At 37.6% G+C, this 21,351-nt stretch overlaps 1 protein-coding gene across 4 annotated transcripts in view; it reads left to right on the forward strand.

The window, feature by feature from the left end:
- LOC127431848 (dipeptidyl aminopeptidase-like protein 6) overlaps positions 1–21,351 on the forward strand; it is a 545,012-nt gene that overhangs the window by 495,785 nt on the left and 27,876 nt on the right. For all 4 annotated transcript variants that reach the window (XM_051682454.1, XM_051682457.1, XM_051682458.1 and 1 more), the window contains 8 exons: positions 4,677–4,831; positions 4,909–5,006; positions 8,789–8,912; positions 9,506–9,544; positions 10,102–10,209; positions 14,538–14,629; positions 15,121–15,168; positions 15,261–15,379. In XM_051682454.1, coding sequence (XP_051538414.1) covers positions 4,677–4,831; positions 4,909–5,006; positions 8,789–8,912; positions 9,506–9,544; positions 10,102–10,209; positions 14,538–14,629; positions 15,121–15,168; positions 15,261–15,379 — 783 coding nt within the window. The remainder of the gene's footprint in view (positions 1–4,676; positions 4,832–4,908; positions 5,007–8,788; positions 8,913–9,505; positions 9,545–10,101; positions 10,210–14,537; positions 14,630–15,120; positions 15,169–15,260; positions 15,380–21,351) is intronic.

Raw genomic sequence — 21,351 nt, forward strand, 5'->3', positions numbered from 1 at the left:
CTTGGATAAATGTTAAGATACATATTGTTTCAAGCATATAACCACAAAAGAAAACATTATGTGTGTTAAAATGAGATTAGTGTGATAAAATTGATAACTATCATTGACTGTGCTAAGTTATATCTGTTTTATTTTTTTTTTCATGTCATTCACAACCACGTAAAACTGGTAAACATGGAAACTTTCATATGATATGTGGAACGATACCAGAAAGGGACTGTTTAAATACAGGAAAAACCCATAGGAATTATGTCAGTAATGCATAACCAGAAATGTATCCACCTAGAACAGTTGTCCCCCTGCTAAAAGAAAGATTTAGACAACTTTGCAGCCAAATAACACACATTTTTGTACAAAAGATTTAATATGAGTTTTTTAACAAAAATACAAGCTCCACAGTTCTGCTTTTAAACTCTCAAGAATGTCTTTATTTGAATGTCTTTCTCAAGTACATTTTATTTATTTTTTTTACAGTTTATTGAATTCAGAACCTTGAATTTTCTCTTTTGTCATCCAGCTTCCATCTAATTATGCTAAAAATCTCATGGGCCAGTTTTTAAAGACCACTCACCACTTCATCTAAGCACCTGCATTTTATACCACGGCATTGTTGAATCCTTCAATATTATTAGTTGACAGACGTCCCAAGGTGTAGATTAATTTGAACTGCACGGTAGTTCCAGGTTTTTTACAGTTCTGCAACTTCAAAATATTATTTCTGAAATAAGGGGCCACGTTTTTGTGTCTGCCTGCACTGTTTTTCAATTGTTTTTCTACTGTATGTAAACATGCGCTAGACTAGAGGGATGTCTTTGCCATTGTGCAGAGTTTCTGTTTTTTCAGCATCAGCATTTTTTAGTACAAGAACATGGCTTGGGCATAATTAATCAGTGGCATAAAGTAGTAGTTTTAGGAACACAAACCTAAAAATTTCTTGAAATAAACCAATTTTATATATATATATATACACTGATCAGCCATAACATTAAAACCACCTGCCTAATATCGTTTAGGTCCCCCTCGTGCTGCCAAAACAGCAACATTTTATTTATATATATATATATATATATATATATATATATACTGTATATACACACACAGTGGCAAGAAAAAGTATGTGAACCCTTTGGTTTTTTTGCATTAATTGGTCATAGAATGTGAACTCATCAAAGACAAACACAATATCCTTAAGCTAACAACAAACAATTATAATCTTTCATGTCTTTATTGAACACATCCCATTAAACGTTCACAGAGCTGTGGAGAAAGTAAGTGAACCCTTGGATTAGTAACTGGTCAATCCTCCTTTGTCAGCAATAACCTCAACCAAGTATTTCCGGTAGCTACGGATTAGACCTGCACAATGTTCAGAAGGAATTTTGGACCATTCTTCCTTACAGAACTCCTTCAGCTCAGCCATATTCTTAGGATGTCTAGTGGGAACGGCATCAACAGCATCTCTATTGGGTTAAGGTCTAGGCTCTGACTGGGCCACTCCAAAAGGTGGATTTAATTTTTTTTATGCCAGGGTCATTGGGGTCATTGTCCTGCTGCATCACTCAACTTCTACTGAGCTTCAGCTGGCACACAGCCACCCTGACATTATCCTGTAGGATATCTTGATGAACTTGCAAATTAATTTTTCCCTTGATGGCAGCAAGCGGCCCTGAAGCAGCAAAGCGGCCCCAAATCATGATGTACTTCACCGTTAGGATGATGTTTTCATGTTGGTATGCGGTTCCCTTTTTTACGCCATACGTAGTGCGTATTCTTCCCAAACCTTAGTTTCATCATTCCACAAAACATTTTCTCAGCAGCGTTGAGGAGTGCCAAGGTGGTCTTTGGCAAACTTCAGGTATGCAGCAGTGTTTTTGTTGGAAAGTAGTGGCTTCCTTTGTGTTGTCCTGCCATCAACACTATGCCTATTTAATGTTTTCCAGATAGTAGACTCATGAACAGAGATGTTAACCAGTTCCAATGATTGAGAGTTTTTAGCTCATTGAGCATTCTGCGGTGTGCCCTTTGAGTTATCTTGGCTGGACAGCCACTTCTAGGGAGAGTAGCCACAGTACTAAATCATCTCCATTTATAGAGTTTGTCTAACTGTGGACAGATTAATATCTAAGCCCTTCGAGTAGGGCTGCACAATTAATTGAAAAACTGATCACGATTACGGCTACCACGATTATGTAATTGTGAAAGCTGACGATTACAGCATTCAATTTAAGTCTGCTCCAGTTGCATCAATGGTTTCTATTTACAATGTGTTTTTGCAGCGGTTGAGTATTCTAACCAATCACTAACATGTCTGTTTAGCAATGAAATGGCAATGGTCAATCAGAGCTGCTTATATGAGTCCTCCGTCCTATCAATAATGACAACTGATCCTAATGCGCAAGTTTTAAACCGTCTGAATGCCCAGATGCTTGCTTTATGTTCCTACTCTGCTCGCGGTGGCACACGAAAATTACATCACCTGACACTTGAAAAGAAGCTCTAGAACAAGAGCGAAAAGCACTTTGGAATTATTTTGGATTCATTGCATATTGCACTGCTCACTTTGAACATAGATGTTAAATACATTGCAAATGAGCAACACGACAAAACTAAAACGCTACCGTTCTAATCAAGGCACAGACGCGGTGTAAATAATTTATTTATCATGACAGCTTTGTTTTTAATGAGAGCATTCGTGAGAGTGCAGAACTTTGTGCAGAGCGTCATTGAGCTCGTGTCGAAATGCAGGTCTCAAACAGTGTAAACCAGCAGTGAGTGACAGCAGTCATTGTAATGGGAGAGTTTGTCGCGTTGCTCGATTTCTGTGTACAATTTATTAAAAATCTAATAACAGTTTTGTTTTGTCATGTTAATAAACAGGCCAATGTGAATTTGATTTGTACAAAATAGCAATAAAGTAATTCAGCTTAACTGTTTTAAGTTTGTTTTGGAGGTGTAGTCAACATAAAGAATATGGCATGAATAGCATATTTCACGAATCACCGTCATTGTTATCGCGTCTGCTCTAATAAGACTCATTTGCCCCACAGCTGGTATTAGTAGATTTAACATTTTCACCAATCGCACAAACTCCGATCGCAAATTACTGTTTTTAATTTCCAAAGTGCAACCACTGAGGCCAAAAATTATCTAATGATGATCTTACATGAACAAGATCACCATTGAAGATCTAACGGGATGAATGGTCCCCTGTCTCGCCACTAAAGGGCTCACTGAACGCAGTAACTTGGTCAATTTAAATCGACTGTTAATAAGTTTGAATATTGAATATGTCATATTATTTACTGTACGTGGACTAATAATTTAAGCAGTAATTTAGCAATAATTTAATTTATTCTATACCATATGTATCCATTTAAAATAATTTTAATTTGGCCTAACATTAACAAACATTTTTACAATATTTCATATTTAAAAGATGCTTAAAAGAAACTGGAGTGCAGCTCATATCCACCATTGAAATCTGCTACTCAGAAGAACCGCATGGTTGCTTAATTTGTGATGTCACGGTAATTTTATATTTTAATCGACATTAATAATCACGATTTCAATATCAAGGGCAATAATCAACAATTATGATTTTTGCTATAATCTTGCAGCCCTACCTTCGTGATAACTTTGTAACCCTTTCCAGCTTTATGCAAAGCAACCATTCTTGATTGTAGTTCTTCTGAGATCCCTTTTTTGCAAGGCATGGTCCACGTCAGCAGATGCTTCTTATGAATAGCAAAGTAGCTGTAACCCACACTTCCAACCTTGTTTCATTAATTGTATGCCAGGTTTGCTAACTCCTGCTAACAGATTGTGTTTGTTCATTATTGTAACTTAGATGATGATCAAATCAGATTTAAGACTAATTTATACATAAAGGCAGGTAATTCCATACACATACTTTTTTTTTGCCAATGGTGAGTGTGTGTGTGTGTGTGTGTGTGTGTGTGAAATCACTCCAGAGCACTGAATTAATACACTGATTCAATGCCACATTACCACCTTGGGTGTGCAATGAAGGTGAAGTGTATAATTTTCCATCATTAGGGTCACGAAATAGTCTTCAAACATGTTTCCCTCACATTTCCCCCTGTCTTCCATTGGTCATATAGACAGATAATCTTGCCCCAAACTCACACAGTGGGTTGGGTCAATGTTGTTTTGACAGGTTGGTCAGGTTGTTCAAACCAACAGTTGTGATGAAGTGGACATAACTCTGCTAAATGTGCCACTTCCTGATCATTTGAGCTCAGGAAAAGGTGTCAGACCCTATTTCCACAGCCTTTGGTTGACTCTAGAATTTTTTATTTTTTTTTCCTGAGATTGTGGAAGAGATGGTGCGCTTGATAGAGAGTGCAGGTGTTCTCTCTCTCTTTCACCGGCCCTGCTGAAATTACATCCTGCCCTGTAATTTATGGGCCAGAACCTTCCTCCCTGCCTCCGTGTGGGGGAAGCAAAGATACTGAAACAGGTGGTTATGGAGAAATGCTTTTAACCACACCATGAGCATGGACTGTGTCCAAATGGAGATGGAAATATGGATGTAGTTGGAATGAGACCTTTGAGATGCCATGTCATGGATGATTACTTTTTACTATTCCTGCAATTATTTGAGTGATTAAACCGTTGTGATGACTGATAGAAACTCCTCAATCTTTCTCTAACAGCGGAGATCTTTAAGTCCCATATCGCCCACTGGTGGTCTCCGGATGGAGCCAGACTCGCATACGCCACCATCAATGACACGCTGGTGCCCAAGATGGAGCTTCCAATGTTCACTGGCTCTTTGTACCCTACAGCGAGACAGTATCACTACCCTAAGGTAAAGACTGGGCAAGTGGGAAAAATGTATAGTGTTGCAGTTGAGTGTTTGTTATGCATGAACATTTTTTTTTCCAGGCCGGAGAGGAGAACCCAGTCATCTACCTGTATGTGGTGAATCTCAACGGTCCTCTGCACACCATTGAGATGAGAAAACCAGATGACCAGAGAATAGGGTGAGCTGACACTCATTAATGTAATCAGTATCCCAACTCTGGATCTTTGCACACTCTTCACATTTTCTTCCCTTGTTGTGGTGTAAAGTCTGCAGACGTACATTTAAACTTTATTTCAAACTTTGTTTTTTGGCTTAGATTGATTCACTGAGCTTAGAATTTTCAGCATTTAAGAAAAGTCTCGTTCCCAGTAAAAATCTCATTCATTTTTCCATTGGAAATGTTTTTTTTTTTAACTTTAAAGACAGCCTTACCTGGAGCTCTGAGGCTGTTAATCAATAGTATATGCTTCTGCTAAAGCCATCAGTCCTTGTTATTTCAACTTTATTTAAAAAAAAAAAAATTTAATCTTCTTATACTGGTCTGTCATTTTTGACCGAAATCACTTTTTCTGATGTAAGAATGAAAATGGTTTCCTTTGTCTGAGCAGTACAGGACTTTTCCTCCATTGGCCATCTGAACACACACCAATTTTTTTTTTGACTTGATTAGATAAGTGTAAGTGGTTGTAAAAAAAAAGAAAAAAAGAAAAAAGCGACAACTTTACTGTTAGCAGTCACAACTGACTGACCACAGGAAATTAATTTGACAGACTAAAAGAGCAATTTATATATATATATATATATATATATATATATATACACACACAATTATACAATATAAAAATCAGCCACAATGCAGAACAAACACACAGAGAAATTAAGAGGTGAGACTATAAAACATGCAGAGTGCAAAACCCACACATATATATACACACACACTTACACACACACCCACAAATAATTAACTGGTCACACTATAACAGGGTTTATATATATATATATATATATATATATATATATATATATATATATATATATATATATATATATATATACTGTATATAATCTATAAATCAGCCACAATGCAGAACACACAAACACATAAATGAGGGGAAGACCTTAACGCATCCACAATGCTGCACGCATACACACACACACACACACACACACAGAAATAAATGGGTGAGACTAACACAGCCAGAAGGTAATGCAGAACACTACACACACGCACACACACAAAAAACAAAGTCTGATTCTTCTGTTTTATATACTTATTGAATTTTCACAGTCCATTTCTTTTCATTCCAGTGTGTTACTGTTAATTTTTTTGTTTTGTTGATATTATTCATTTACTTTGAGTTATTAAATGTTGATGCTTGGAACAAACGAATGGCAACAAATTGATTATTTATGTCTTCTCTTTGTAACACCAGGTCAGGTTTGACTGTAAGCATAATATGACATTATTGCAAAAACTGACAAAAGCAAAAACAATGAAAACAAATGCTAAACTTTGAAAAAATAATAGTTTGATAATGTCTAAATATACACTGTAGAGCCAAAACATTATGACCACCTGCCTAATAAGCTGTTGGTCCTCCGCATTCCACCAAAACAGCGCCGACCCGCCAAGGCATGGACTCTACAAGACCCTTGAATATGTCCTGTGGTATCTGGCACCAAGACATTAGCAGCAGATCCTTCAAGTCCTGTATGTTGCGAGGCAGAGCCGGCATTGATCGGACTTGTTGGTACAGCACATCCCATAGATGCTCAATCGGATTGAGATCTGGTGAATTTGGAGGCCAGGGCAACACCTTGAACTCTTCACCATGTTCCTCAAACCATTCCTGAACAGTGTGTTCAGTGTGGCAGGGTGCATTATCCTGCTGAAAGAAGCCACTGCCATCAGGGAATACCATTGGCATGAAGGGGTGTATCTGGTCTCCAACAATGTTTAGGTAGGTGGCACGTGTCAAATTGATGTACACATGAATGGCCGGATTCAGGGTTTAACAGCAGAACATTGCCCAGAGCATCACACTCCCTCCACCAGCTTGTCATCTTCCCACAGTGCATTCTTGTGCCATCACTTCCCCAGGTAAACGGCACACAAGTACACGGCCGTCCACCTGATGTAAAAGAAAACAGGACTCATCGGACCAGGCGACCTTCTTCCACTGCTCCAAGGTCCAATTCCGACGCTCGCGTGCCCGTTGTAGGCACTTTCAACAGTGGGCAGGGGTCTTCATGGGCACTCTGACCTGTCTGCAGCTACGCAGCTCCATACGCAGCAGGGTGCGATGCACTGTGTGTTGTGACACATTCGTCCTGTAACCATCATTCAAATGTTCTGTGACTTGTGCCACAGTAGACCCTCCGTCAGTTTGGACCAGACGGGATAGCCTTCGTTGCCCTCACACTTCGATGAGACTTGGATCCCAGCACCCTGATGCCTGTTTGTGGTTTGTCCCTCCTCGGACCACTGTCGGTAGGTACTCACCACTGCTGACCAGGAGCACCTCACAAGCCTTGCCGTTTCAGAGATTCTCTTACCCAGTCATCTGGCCATAACAATCTGGCCCTTGTCAAAGTCACTCGGGTCTTTCCTCCTGCCCATTTCTCCTGCATTAAACATGACGACTACGAGAACTGATTGTTCATTTACAATCTAATCTACCCAGACCTTGACATGTGGCCTTGTTAGGAAATGATCAGTGTTATTTGCTTCACCTGTGAGTGGTCATAATGTTTTGGCTCATCGGTGTAAATCCAAATGCATAAATTGTGATAAAATTTAGAATTACTACACAGTAGGGGGCTGCATAGAACACTGCAGCCAACTGACTATTTTTGTCATGGTTTTCAAGTCATGTTATTTTTCTTTTTTCACCAGATGGCAGCAATCTCCCCCAATATATGACACATTCTATATATTTTATACATATTTCAAATGATAGAAGTGTAGGTGTTTACTGTAGTGAAGTCACATAAATTGGTTTATTTGCATATTTGTTTGAATGCATATTCAACTTTAAATCAGTAGTTTTACTGTATATATTTCTGTCATTTTTAATCTGATTACATCATTCACAATAATTCATGAGATTGTAGGTTATTCCCTACAGTCTTGTATCTTCATCTTTTTATCCGATGTTTAAATACTTTATTGCTTCAAATCAAAGTTTTTAATGTTGTGATTGACCTCAGAGCTGGTTGGTTTGGTTCATGGCTTAGAACTTTTTTGTGAAGGATTTTATTAAATCCATATGGGAAAAATTCTTCTGGAACCAAGATGGCTGAAAAAGTGGGCGGGTACAGTTGTGTTTGATTGTTACCATCAATGATGACATCATTGTAATATCTGCATAATGAATTGTGATTATTTGTGTTAATTTACTCCGAATCAAGACCTTTAACCTAAAGGCCCCATTTACACCTTGCATTAACATGCGTTTCATATCCGGATAGTATCTGATATTCTTTAGCTGGATTGTAGTGACATTTTGTAGTCAAATCCATCTCCACTGTGATTGGATAGAGATCCGATCAAAGTCACATGTGAAAAATGGAAAGCGCTACTTACAGTACATATTACATCAAAGGCTGTTGTAACTGAAAATTCTCTGGCTTTTAGCTAATTTTAAAAACATTGATGGATAGTTCAAATACTTCCCATCACATAAAAAGTCGGGTTTTTCCTTCATTGTAAATTTTTTGGCTGTCGCCAAGTTTTAAACTCAGGTTTGCCATATATAAGTGCCAACTGTACCCTACCCACAAGTCCTGACCGAGGACTACTTTACAATTGGTAGAGTAGCGTTAAATTAGCCTACATTTTCAATAAACAAAGATGTAAAGGATGTGTAATGTTGTAAATGATGGACGTTTGAATTTGTATCTTGATTTTAGAAATTATATCTGCCAGAAGACATAACTGTTCATTTTGTGTGTATACAGAGAGTACTATGTGGCAATGGTTAAATGGGCCACAAGTACAAAACTGGCTGTAAACTGGTTGAACCGAGCCCAGAATATCTCTATCCTGACCCTCTGTGAAGCCACAACAGGTGTCTGCACTAAGGTATGTTTGGATTTGTGAAATCTGCATGCACAGTAAAGAAAACTTTAAAGCCTGTGCACAAGTTTGTGTACATTAAGATGTTAAAATTAAATAGTCCTAAGACACCTTCAAACCAAGTGTGAGAATTTGCCAAACGACAAACACATTGTTTTCGCCAAATACCTTGCTGACCAATAAAGGTGCGTTTACACATGCCACTAGTAGGCATTCCTTCTTGATTACAGTATCCAATTAAATTAGACACTAACAGATCAGATAAACGTCACTGTCTACACTCCCATTGGTAGTCAACAAATTGCATTGATGCACTTTTGCTGAAGTTGAAATTTTTTGTTGTATTGCCAACAGTTATTGAAAAATAAACATTTTCAGTCACTTTGTCACTGCAATACCCTTTTTCTAAGCTTTTTGTTCATCTGTCCAGAACTGTCATCCAAGATCCCAGAGTGCAGTTTGCTTTCATTCAGAAACTTTTATCAGAGACTGTCAAAAATTCGAGTTGCACTCAGTGTGAATATTTTGGATTGAACTGATTGAACCAGAATTGTCGGATTCACTATATTCTTGCCATGTGATTGTATTGTTTGTTTCAGAAACATGAGGATGAGAGTGAGGGCTGGTTGCACAGACAGGTGAGAATTACCCTTTTCCAGAAATGGGCAAAAAATATGCTGGGAAGCGCTATGCCTGTGACTGTCAACAGTAATGGTGTTGAATTGTTGAGGATGTTTGATGTTTTTTGTCTCATCACATTCTCCTGCAGCACAGTATTTGAGCTGATATTGTTTTTCCTGATTAGTTTTTCATATCTTTTTGTCGCTAGAGGCTGGAAGTGGCCGTATGAAATGTTTTGCAATAACATGAATAAAGAATTGTACTGCTCCTTTAGAAATAGGCCTTAGGGCACAGGCACACCATTACAGATGCACTGCATCATCATAATAATTCACATTTAGTATATGTTGTTTTGGTTTTAATATTTTTAGTGCTGTGGAAATATTACTGTTTTGTCCCGCAGACTATTCTCTATTGTTCCTACAGGTCATATAATTCAGTAATTATAAAATATTTAAACCCGCAGAGTGAGCTAATTGACAAGAAATGACCATGGGAGGAGAAATTCACGTAATGACAGTAATGATTGTGCTCGTCTGACAAACAATCATTTAGATTTGCATTTCTTCAACAGAATGAAGTGCCGCTGTTCTCTAAAGATGGTCTGCGGCTGTTCTTCACCAGAGCGATCCCACAGGGAGGACGAGGGAAGTTCTTCCACATCTCCATGTCCATCTCACAGGTACGAGCTTCAACGACACGTGTGTGAAGAGGGAAATGACAATGTTGGGTAGTAATGCCGTATATGTAATCTGGATTATGTAATTAGATTACAAAAATCAAGCAATTGTAATGGAATACATTACATTTGCATAATCAGATTACAGTTACTTTTATGGATGGGTTGAGGATTCAGGGACTAACTAATGTTGTATGAAAGGAGTGTAAATTTGTCCTTAAAACTCTTAAAGTTAGATTTTTATCAAAATATGAAATAAGTAATTCAAAAGTAGTAAGATTAGATAATCATAAAGGTGTAATCTAAAAGATTAAAGAGCACCTATTATGGTTTTTAAACATGCCTAATTTTGTTATAAAGGTCTCATACAATAGATTTACATGCATCCAAGGTCAAAAAACACTTTAATTTGTTCATAATTTAAATTGCAGCATTACCTTTTTTTTCCCCCAGTGTCAAAAACAACTCCTTCAATGATCCGTTCTAAAGGATTCATTCTAAACTCCTCCTTTCAGAGAGCCTACTCTGCTCTGATTGGTCAGATGTCCCAGTCTGTTGTGATTGGTCTACCACTTAGTGTAGTGTTTGAGGGCGGGTCAAAGCTGTTCGTGAGCAGTCAATGAAGACCAGAGGCGGGTTTTTTGTTACCAAATTACATAGGTTAGTACAGGAAGTATGTCTGGAATTACTAACGACTTGATTCAGGTGTTCAGAATCGGTTCTTTGTTTTGGGAGTCAATAACTCCATTTGTTGTGCACTTTGATTTTTGAAATTTTGCACTTTTTTACATTCACAAACAGCTATAGAACACACTACATGAAAGGTAATATTTGAAAAACCATAATAGGTGCTCTTTAAGATGCTGATTACAATTATAGTTGTGTAATTTGTGATCCATACCAGATTACATTTCATAAGTAATCTACCCAATACTGGGAATGAACAAAATCATAAAATTTTCCTAAAATATTTAGATTTGTGGGGCCTCACACAGCCTGTAGACTAAATAGCAAGTAAATGTTGCATTTATTGTTGATGTCATTATAGGGTGAATTCACTAAAAGGTTGTGACACATTTCTGTAGTAATTCATTATTCACTAACCACCCCAAAATCTTGTGCTAAAACAATACATAGCGTACAAATAAACAACGCTATCAGTGAACGCAATTTCTTCTTAGACCACATCCACACTACTATATGTTTAGCTTGAAAACACATTAATTTTGCTACGTTTTGGCCTTCTGTCCACACTGTCCACAGCAAATATTTAGCTTTTCGAAAACGCTCTCCCAAGTGGATAAATTTGAAAATGCTGTCTTCGCATTGTAGTGTGGACAGGGACAACTGAGATTTTCAAAAACAATTACTTATTTGTTGTCATGTGATGCAGTCATGTGATCCATTCAACCCAAAACAAGATGGCAACTCATGTTGTACCGTAGTTGTGCCTGCTATCCATTTTGATAGCATATGTTTTATTTTTCTCCCAATTTGGAATGCCCAATTCGCACTACTTAGTAGGTCCTCGTGGTGTTGCGGTTACTCACCTCAATCTGGATGGCAGAGGACAAGTCTCAGTTGCCTCCGCTTCTGAGACAGTCAATCCGCGCATCTTATCACGTGGCTCATTGTGCATGACACTGCGGAGACTCACAGCATGTGGAGGCTCATGCTACTCTCTGCGATTTATGCACAACGCAAAACCATGTGCCCCATTGAGAGCGAGAACAGCTAATTGTGACCACGAGGAGGTTACCCCATGTGACTCTACCCTCCCTAGCAACCAGGCCAATTTGGTTGCTTAGGAGTCCTGGCTAGAGTCACTAAGCACACCCTGAATTTGAACTCACGACTGGTGGTAGTCATCATCAATACTCGCTGAGCTACCCAGGCTCCCATTTTGATAGCATTGTTAAAGATAAATGTTACTTTGTACAACCTTCACATTACATTCCTTCAGAGGTGATGGGAAGTTTACTCGGAATTGCTGTCCGGTGACTGAACATGAGGACAATTGCATTTCATACCGCACATGGAAATGATGCAGGGCCACACTTATGTTTTTATTTAATTTTTTTCTCGCATACGCAGTAATGGACGAGCAAGTTTTGTAAAACGTTTAAAAAATGGCAGTGTGGACAGAGAGCATTTCAAAAGCGAAAACGGCATTTTCAGATTTATCGGGATTAATGTAGATGTAGTCTAAGAAAATTCCCTCTTTATATTTATTGTAATATTGACATTTTTAGAATAAACATTACTTAACAAAAGTATAAACTTAACACATATTTATCTGTACTACAAAGCAAAGCGGTTAACTGTTGCCTTGCGCCTCCTTGTTTTGAGCACAAGCCTAAAAAGGACATACTCAAATGTATGTAGTTCATTCCACATTGTATTACAGGCATAATTGTGGTCTCTTTTAAAATTAGACACTTGGAAGTTTGTTGTTTAAAAGTCGGAATTGTTAGAAGTTGTGAAGAAAAGTAGTTAGGAAAGCTTACATTTATTGTTAAGTGATCAGCAATTTTTCTCATAACATATTTATATGAAATTATTTAGAACACTGACCTGGTAGATCCATAGAAACAAAATGGAGATAAAGCCACAAAGTCTGATAATCTTCTATTTCAAATTTGAAGATGATAACTTTAAAACATAAAACTGTTTTTTAAAACCTGAGTTTTATTAAACATTTTCCAAGACCATGTCATGTGAGTCTGGCCACACAAAGCATTGGCCATTAGCATTAGCTCCATGAATGCAGAATGGTAAACATGACAGTTACACATTATCTATGGCATTTAACAGTTGTTATAACAGGAACTTTTACTGATCTCATGTGGATTCCATACATAGAATGATGCAGAAAGAGAATTGCTAGCGTGCACCTGATGACAGATGTACAGCTCTTCTGCAGTGACGGCTCCAAAACTATCAATAACCATAAAAATACCAGTGAGAGACAGCAAATAAATAAATAAATAAATAGATAAACCATATATTTTTGTAATCGTCAATTTATTTACAACATGTATCGTTAGTCAAATCATTAGTTTCATGCTTTATACAGGGTTAATAAGGCTAATATCCTAGCATGCAATGGTTTGCAGAAGACCCTGTCATGCGGGCACTGAGGTAGGCATGATGTCATAACTTTCTTCTTCTATATGACCATATTTAGAATGAAAACTGAACTTGTGCGCCTCTAGCTTCCGGGGAGACTAAAACTTACACCATATGAGAGTTATGTTATTGCATAATTTAGTGGTAATTGACATAGTGGTAAAAATTCTTTATGAAGTAAATATGAGAATGCATCAATACTTCTGTAGATGTGCACGCTTTCGGACTAAATGTTTAATTGGATGTTGTTCACCGAAGCCTGTTAGGGACAAATCAGCGGGAGTTTACATCATTGAATAGGTATGTGCGCCTTTATAATGGTTTCATTTTCATAACTCTCGCTTAGATGTTTTGATATATTGATATAAATTTAGAAATTGCTCTCGCAATAACATTTCTATTGTGAAACAGTGGCTAAATATCAAAGCTGGAGTATGAGACATTTCTAATGATGTATACTAGTTTGTCATGATTAAATAAGAATTTTATGGTAATAACATGCAGTTAATGGAAACAATACCGTCTATGATCCCCACGTGGGAAGTGTTTAATAAAAAAAAATTTAAAAATTGAGATTGTGCACCAAGCCTAATTATGTACTATATTGGTTAATATGATATTTTTGAAATCAACTAATCAGGTTTTTAAAGTGCACAGACTTTAATTTACACAGAAAATTGATTTTCAAATGCTTAGCTGTTTCAATGTTTACTCCAGTGAATTCTTCAAACTTGCTTTAATGTCTCTCTAGATGTAATCACACATAGAATTATTATAAATTTATTAAAGGGATAGTTCACTCAAAAATCTCTCATCATTTACTCAACCTCATGCCATCCCAGATGTGTATGACTTTCTTTCTTCTGCTGAACATGAAGAATATCTCAGCTCTGTTTTGAAGCTCCAAAAAGCATATTAAGGCAGCATAAAAGTAATCCATAAGACTCCAGTGGTTAAATCCATGTCTTCAGCAGTGATATGACAGGTGTGGTTGAGAAACGGATCAATATTTAAGTCCTTTTTACTATAAATGCTCCTCCCTGCCCAGTAGGTGGCGATATGCACGAAGAATGCCCATCACCAAAAACAAAAGAAGAACAATGTGAAAGTGAAAGTGGAGATTGATAGAAAAAAAAGGACTTTTATATTGATCATAAATATTGATCTGTTTTTCAGTTTTTTAATATGTTTTCTCGATGTAGCCCAACAGCAGCACAGATACTCTGCAGTCCATCACATCAGGAGACTGGGACGTCACGCAAGTGCTGGCATATGATGAGGACAGCCACTTAATGTGAGCAAACTGACCAATGTCAGGAATTCTACATGCACGAACTTAGGATCAAACCACTCTCAATTATCACAATTCATTTACTTATAATTTTATAGGTGTCTATAATATCATGGTGTAATATAGTTAAATGTAAAGCAGTATATTCATCTGTTGAATATTTAAAGCACAGAATTGTTTAGAACAACCATTAAATCAAATTAGTGACCTCAAGCAATATTGTCTATAGTTCAGATGTTTTTGTATATTGATTGGTATATTGATTAAAGCCTCAACTGGTTGTTCTGCACTTGAATGCATATTCACAATAGCAGTTTTTAGCTGATTTCAGTTAAAGAAGAAAAGATTATTCTTGTCATTGTAAGTGATTTGATATACATTTTTATTAAAACATAAGCTTGGCAGACAGAAAGGAGATGTTGTCAAAATGACCACCAAGTGAACACATGCTGTTTGTCAGTGACATTTTCATATTGTGTTTTTTGACTGAATAGATATTTCCTGAGCACTGAGGATGACCCTAAACGAAGGCACCTATACAGGTACATTCAGTATTTGTGTTTTGTGAAGTTTGGCTGCTGGTGTCACAGATGTGCTTTTGCTGACAGTGTTGATGTGCCTTTGGTTGTTCCAGCGCAGACACGGTGGGCACCTTTAACCGCCGCTGTCTCTCCTGTGATTTCACTGACAGCTGTGGTTATGTCAGCGGCTCTTTCAGTCATAATATGGACTACTTCCTGCTCAACTGTAAAGGTAAACATTTCTCCATTTCTACTGCTATTTCTCTTTGAATCTCTCTCTCTCGCTTGTCGTCTTCCCCTGACAATTAGATATTACTCCTTGGATAGCCTAATAAAACAAGCTGCATGCCTTTTCTAATAAAAGTTTTTTTTTTTAAGTTAGTGCTTTATTCTTGGTCACATGCAAGCTGCATCCGGTGGGAAACTACAAAGTCACATTTTTAACACTGTTACAGCATTTATGTTACAGCATCATTTTCTGTAAAGCTGCTTTGAAACGACCATCGTTTTGTTGAGGCAAGAAACACTGTATTCTGACCTCACCTTAACCCTGACACATCTTCAATAAACAGTTGAGAGTGGACTACAGTGAATGTTGATTTGGAGACAATAAACATGTGCTTTTATCTAAGAGTTCTGACAAGCTGCAAGATTACACTAGTAGAAATTGAGAACGAGATGGAGACAGCGAGACTTTGAAACTAGCTGCCGTACTGTCAGTAAGCACCATGTTTTTGTTCAGCAGTCAAGTTTCCATTCTACAAAGTGCATTGATTATTTCATTCCTTCTGTGTCTCCTATGGAGGGCTTGTTTCTGCAGCAGCTCAAGCAAAGCAGTCTGGAGGGCTTGAATGCTACTGTGGTCTTAGTCGTTGAAGCATCATGACAGAAGCTCTGGAAAAATGACTGTTGTGTTTACGATCAGAGTCGTTATGTGGTTGCCTATTTCATGAGATGCTCATGAAAGCTTTATCACAGACATTCATTAAAGAGTGAAAGCTTTCTCGCACCTTTTCAGTTTAGTGACTGCAGTCTTTTAGATGATGAACTTTAAAGCACTTGTAAAATGACCAACTAGCTATGGCTAACACTTAAAGCTAACACATTAGCGCTAACCTCATACTTAACATTCATGCACCCTTATAGTAATACTTCCAGTTTATTTTGATTTTGAGAATGGTTTGGTTTGTTGTTTCCTTTAAGATGATGTTCAATAAAGCTGGTTCTGCCCTGGGCTGATAAACTTATTGATGGCTGCATACAAACACCACAACACCAAAAATTGTTCTATCTGCCTATGACGACACGCATGACTGATACAAACTGCATCATACTCAGAATAATCCCAAATTGAATACTGCCCTTTTCTTCTCATTAGATTTTCCATCAAAAGGCACGTTTAAAATTTTATTCATACCAATTTCTTCAACATGCATGATACTGAAGCAGTGTTGTTTCTAAGTTATTTCTTCAGTATCATGCGTGAAGAGTTACTGATATACAAGTTAAACAATCTTTTACAGTAAAAAGCTTTCATTAAAACTGTTAACAGTTGTGAACGTACCAGTTTCTTTGTGTATTTATTTATATAGTGCCTTGAAGCCGATCACTGTATTGAAATTCCTCTTACTTATTTATCGTCTCCACAAATTTCTGCAGTTAATTCAGCCCACATCACTTAATGTACCCAAATGTGCTTTATAAATGACTCCATTCAAACTTTCCTTTGTTGATAATAGCAGCCTTAGTAGTGCTTTATATTTTTTGTAAACTTTGTACTGTTTAAGAAATTAAAAATTACATTTGAAAAATCTGCTAATGATTTACAAATCCAGTGCTGGATAATAAAGGATTAAATTTAATCTGGATAGTGTAATCAGATTACAGAACCAGAGTACTTGTAATTGGACTTCATGACATTTTATATTGTGCATAATCATATTACAGTTACTTTTTATAGATTACGTGATTGCATTCTTGATTACATTACAAATAAGACAACGGCAATAATTTAATTGAATTTAATTTACTGATTTTAAAAGAGCGGTCTGAGATAGAGCCTGAAATTTGTGTATAAATAACTTGACTTTAAAAGACAGATTTGGGGTAAAAAATAACTGAGCAATGCAATCTTTGCTTTACAAAAATTATATCCATTGAAAAAGACTTAATCTCAATAAGCACTTGGAGGTTCTGTATATGTTCTCATTTTTTTATATATCTATATATATGTTCCCTAGATATAAAGTATTTGAATAATTACCCTATGTGTTATCTAGCCTGTGTGCATGTAGCTTCCAAAAATTAATACACTGCATTGAAAGTGTGGTTACATTTTATTTTAGTGTCCTTGTTACAGTGTAATTACACAAGTTAGTACTGAGTAATATTAATTAACAGCATGTACTTACTATAGGTTTAGGGTTAGTTGCTTGTAATTATGCATAATTTACTGTTATTACTATAGTCAGTACATGTAATATGTAAAACAAGGACACTGTAAAATAAAATGTTACCGAAAGTGTTTAATACAATCCATAAATACACACAAGACATTTGGTTTCTGTCTTAAATTAAGTTCATTCATGTCAACTCTCAGAAAGATTTAGTGGACCCTATCTTAAGAGTGCTATTGCGAAGTGCAGCACTACGCCATAATCATACACGCAATGTCAGTGGGCATGGCCATGAAGTTTTGGTATTTTCATGCAAGCATGTGCTGAGACTAGGCGCAAGTGGTTTTGGCAAAACTGCCCGTGCAAGCGCTAATGGGCTGGGTCAAGTGCAATTTTATTTGAAGGTTCTTCTCCGGTTATTGCACCATCTGTTTCCAGTTCATTCCCTGTGAAGCACCAGTGATATAAACAAAGACAGCACATTCATAAGAAGTTGGTAGTGTAAATGAACTGTATGCAGTGAATTAGAAGAAAAGAAATATGGGGGGGTCTGGGTAGTTCAGCAAGTAAAGACGCTGACTATCACCCCTGGAGTCGCAAGTTCGAATCCACTGTGTGCTGAGTGACTCCAGTCAGGCTTCCTAAGCAACCAATTGGCCCGGTTGCTAGAATGGGTAGAGTCACGTTGGGTTAACCTCCTCGTGGTCGCTATAATGTGGTTCTCGCTCTCGGTGGGGCGTGTGGTGAGTTGTGCGTGGATGCCACGGAGAATAGCATGACCCTCCACACGCGCTACGTCTCCACGGTAACGCGCTCAACAAGCCATGGGATAAGATGCGGGGATTGACTGTCTCAGACACAGAGGTACCTGAGATTTGTCCTCCGCTACCCAGATTGAGGCGAGTCACTATGCCACCACAAGGATTTAGAGCGCATTGGGAATTGGGCATGCCAAAATTGGGGAGAAAAGGGGATAAAATCTCTCCCCCCCAACAAAAAGAAAAGAAATATTGACTTACATTGTTTTGTGCAATAACTGCGTCCTTGTTAAATGTGAGGCATATTTCTATGACAGTGACATGCTTCTTTTATACGCATGGAAAATGTGGTTCTTGTCAGGAGTTTGAACTGTGCGCTGAGAAAAGACGTGCTTCATTTACAGTGGCATGCATAAGTTTGGGCACCCCTGGTCAAAATTTCTGTTGCTGTGAATAGTTAAGTGAGTAGAGGATGAACTGATCTCCAAAAGGCATAAAGTTAAAGATGAAACATTCTTTTCAACATTTTAAGCAATAGTAGTGTATTATTTTTATTTTGTACAATTTTAGAGTGAAAAAAAAAGCAAAGGGGCACCATGCAAATGTTTGGGCACCCCAAGAGATTTGAGCTCTCAGATAACTTTTTCCAAGGTCTCAGACCTTAATTAGCTTGTTAGGGCTATGGTTTGTTCACAATCATTGTTTGGAAAGGCCAGGTGATGCAAATTTCAAAGTTTTATACATAGTCTGACTCCTCAAATCTTGTAAATTAAAATAATTGATGCCCAGAAAGCAGGAGAAGGCTATAAGAAGATAGCAAAGCGTTTTCTGGTAGCCGTTTCCTCAGTTAGAAATGTATTTAAGAAATGGCAGTTAACAGGAACGGTGGAGATCAAGTCAGAGAGAACTCCTCGTAGGATTGCTAGAAAGGCAAATCAAACCCCTGTTTGCCTGCAAAAGACCTTAAGGAAGATTTAGCAGACCCTGGAGTAGTGGTGCACTGTTCTACTGTGCAGTGACACCTGCACAAATATGACCTTCATGGAAGAGTCATAAGAAGAAAACCTTTCCTGCATCCTCACCACAAATTTCAGCGTCAGAAGTTTGCAAATGAACATCTAAACAAGCCTGATGCATTTTGGAAACAAGTCTTGCAGACTGATGAATTTAAAATATAACTTTTTGGCTGCAATGAGCAAAGGTATGTTTGGAGAAAAGGGTGCAGAATTTCATGAAAAGAACACCTCTCCAACTGTTAAGCCTTGGGTTTGTGTTGATGCCATTGGCACAGGGGAACATTTCACTGGTAGAGGAAAGAATGGATTAAATTAAATACCAGCAAATTCTGGAAGCAAACATCACACCATCTGTAAAAAAGCTGAAGATGAAAAGAGGATTGCTTCTACAACAGGTTAATGATCCTAAACACACCTCAAAATCCACAATGGACTACCTCAAGAGGCGCAAGCTGAAGGTTTTGCCATGGCCCTCACAGTCCCCCGACCTAAACATCATCGAAAATCTGTGGATAGACCTCACAAGAGCAGTGCATGCAAGACGGCCCAAGAATCTCACAGAACAAGAAGACTTTTGCAAGGAAGAATGGGCGAAAATCCCCCAAACAAAAATTGAAAGACACTTAGTTGGCTACAAAAAGCTTTTACAAGCTATGATACTTGCCAGGGGGTGTTACTAAGTACTGACCATGCGGGGTGCCCAAAGTTTTGCTTCGGGCCCTTTTCCTTTTTTGTTATTTTGAAACTGTAAAAGATTAATAAAAAAAAAGTAAAATTGCTTAAAATATTAAAGAAATATGTCATCTTTAACTTTAAGCCTTTTGGATCGATCTTTTGCTCGTATTCAAAGCAACATAAATTTTGATCAGGGATGCCCAAACTTTTGCATGCCACTGTACATAAAATGCACCCACAGTTTGTGCGCATACACCCACAGATAGTGAAAACTCTCCACCCACGCCCACTTGAAAATTGCACATAGAATTAGCATTCTCACGAAAATTGGATACGACGTTGCGCACGGTTGTAGCACGAAACTTTTGCGCACTCACGAAAATAGGGCCCAGTATGTTAATGTGGGTATATAATATACTGATAGGATATTGGTCTTTGCAGACTAGATCTACTATGCTACTGCTGCTGCTGCTGCTGCTGCTGCAGAGCAAGTACAGAGACTTGCTGCTGCTACAGTAGAACATATTCAGACATGCTGCATCAAGCATGATTGATATGCCGCTGCACAGTTTGACATGAATACAATTCCCGTGTAACAGATCTGGACATGGGGAGGTGGAGGGTTTCAGAGAAAACTCTCGCAGCATGCTGCAGTGAAACTGGCTTACAGACAGACAAGTTTAAAGAACCTATCAGCTTGCGCCATTCAGAGTTTCATGCCTCAACTTAGTCATTTACATAAATTAATGCACAAATAAATGCGGACCTGTTTGTATTTGCACCCTGCATCTAAAATAATGTAGTTCAAGCAAGCCTTTGTCCACCAGTCCATTTCAGAGGTGTAAATTTGTGCTTTTACACCATGCAAGTGCACTTCGGCCCATGGGACAAGATGGCAGAAAAAAATGCCCTTTATAGGTTGAGGCCACACCTTCTCATGAATAATTATCTATAGAGACATTCGTACATCAAATCTAGAGACAATCACTCATTATTGATTTCAAAGTTGGAAAATGCCTATTGCTAATTTCCTAATTGACAACAGTTCCCTTAAAATGTAAAATACAAGCATGTTGTCACTGTCTTCTATCGTGCGTAACATAATGTTCGTTTTTTATGACCATTTTAGACACCTTTGTTTTACTCAGCAATTGACAAATGGCACGTTAATCTTGGATTTTATGTTTACTACTGTTTAATGAAAGGAGTATTAATTGGTAATTAATACATTTAAAATGAAGGATTACATTTTCATTAAAATATGCAATATCTGCGTAAAACAAGTAACCCAAAAGTAATCAGAACAGATTACTTAAAAAAGTGTAATCTAATATATTACCTTAAAGATTACAGTTTAAA

The sequence above is a fragment of the Myxocyprinus asiaticus genome, chromosome 41, assembly GCF_019703515.2.
Source record: "Myxocyprinus asiaticus isolate MX2 ecotype Aquarium Trade chromosome 41, UBuf_Myxa_2, whole genome shotgun sequence".
NCBI lineage: Eukaryota > Metazoa > Chordata > Actinopteri > Cypriniformes > Catostomidae > Myxocyprinus > Myxocyprinus asiaticus.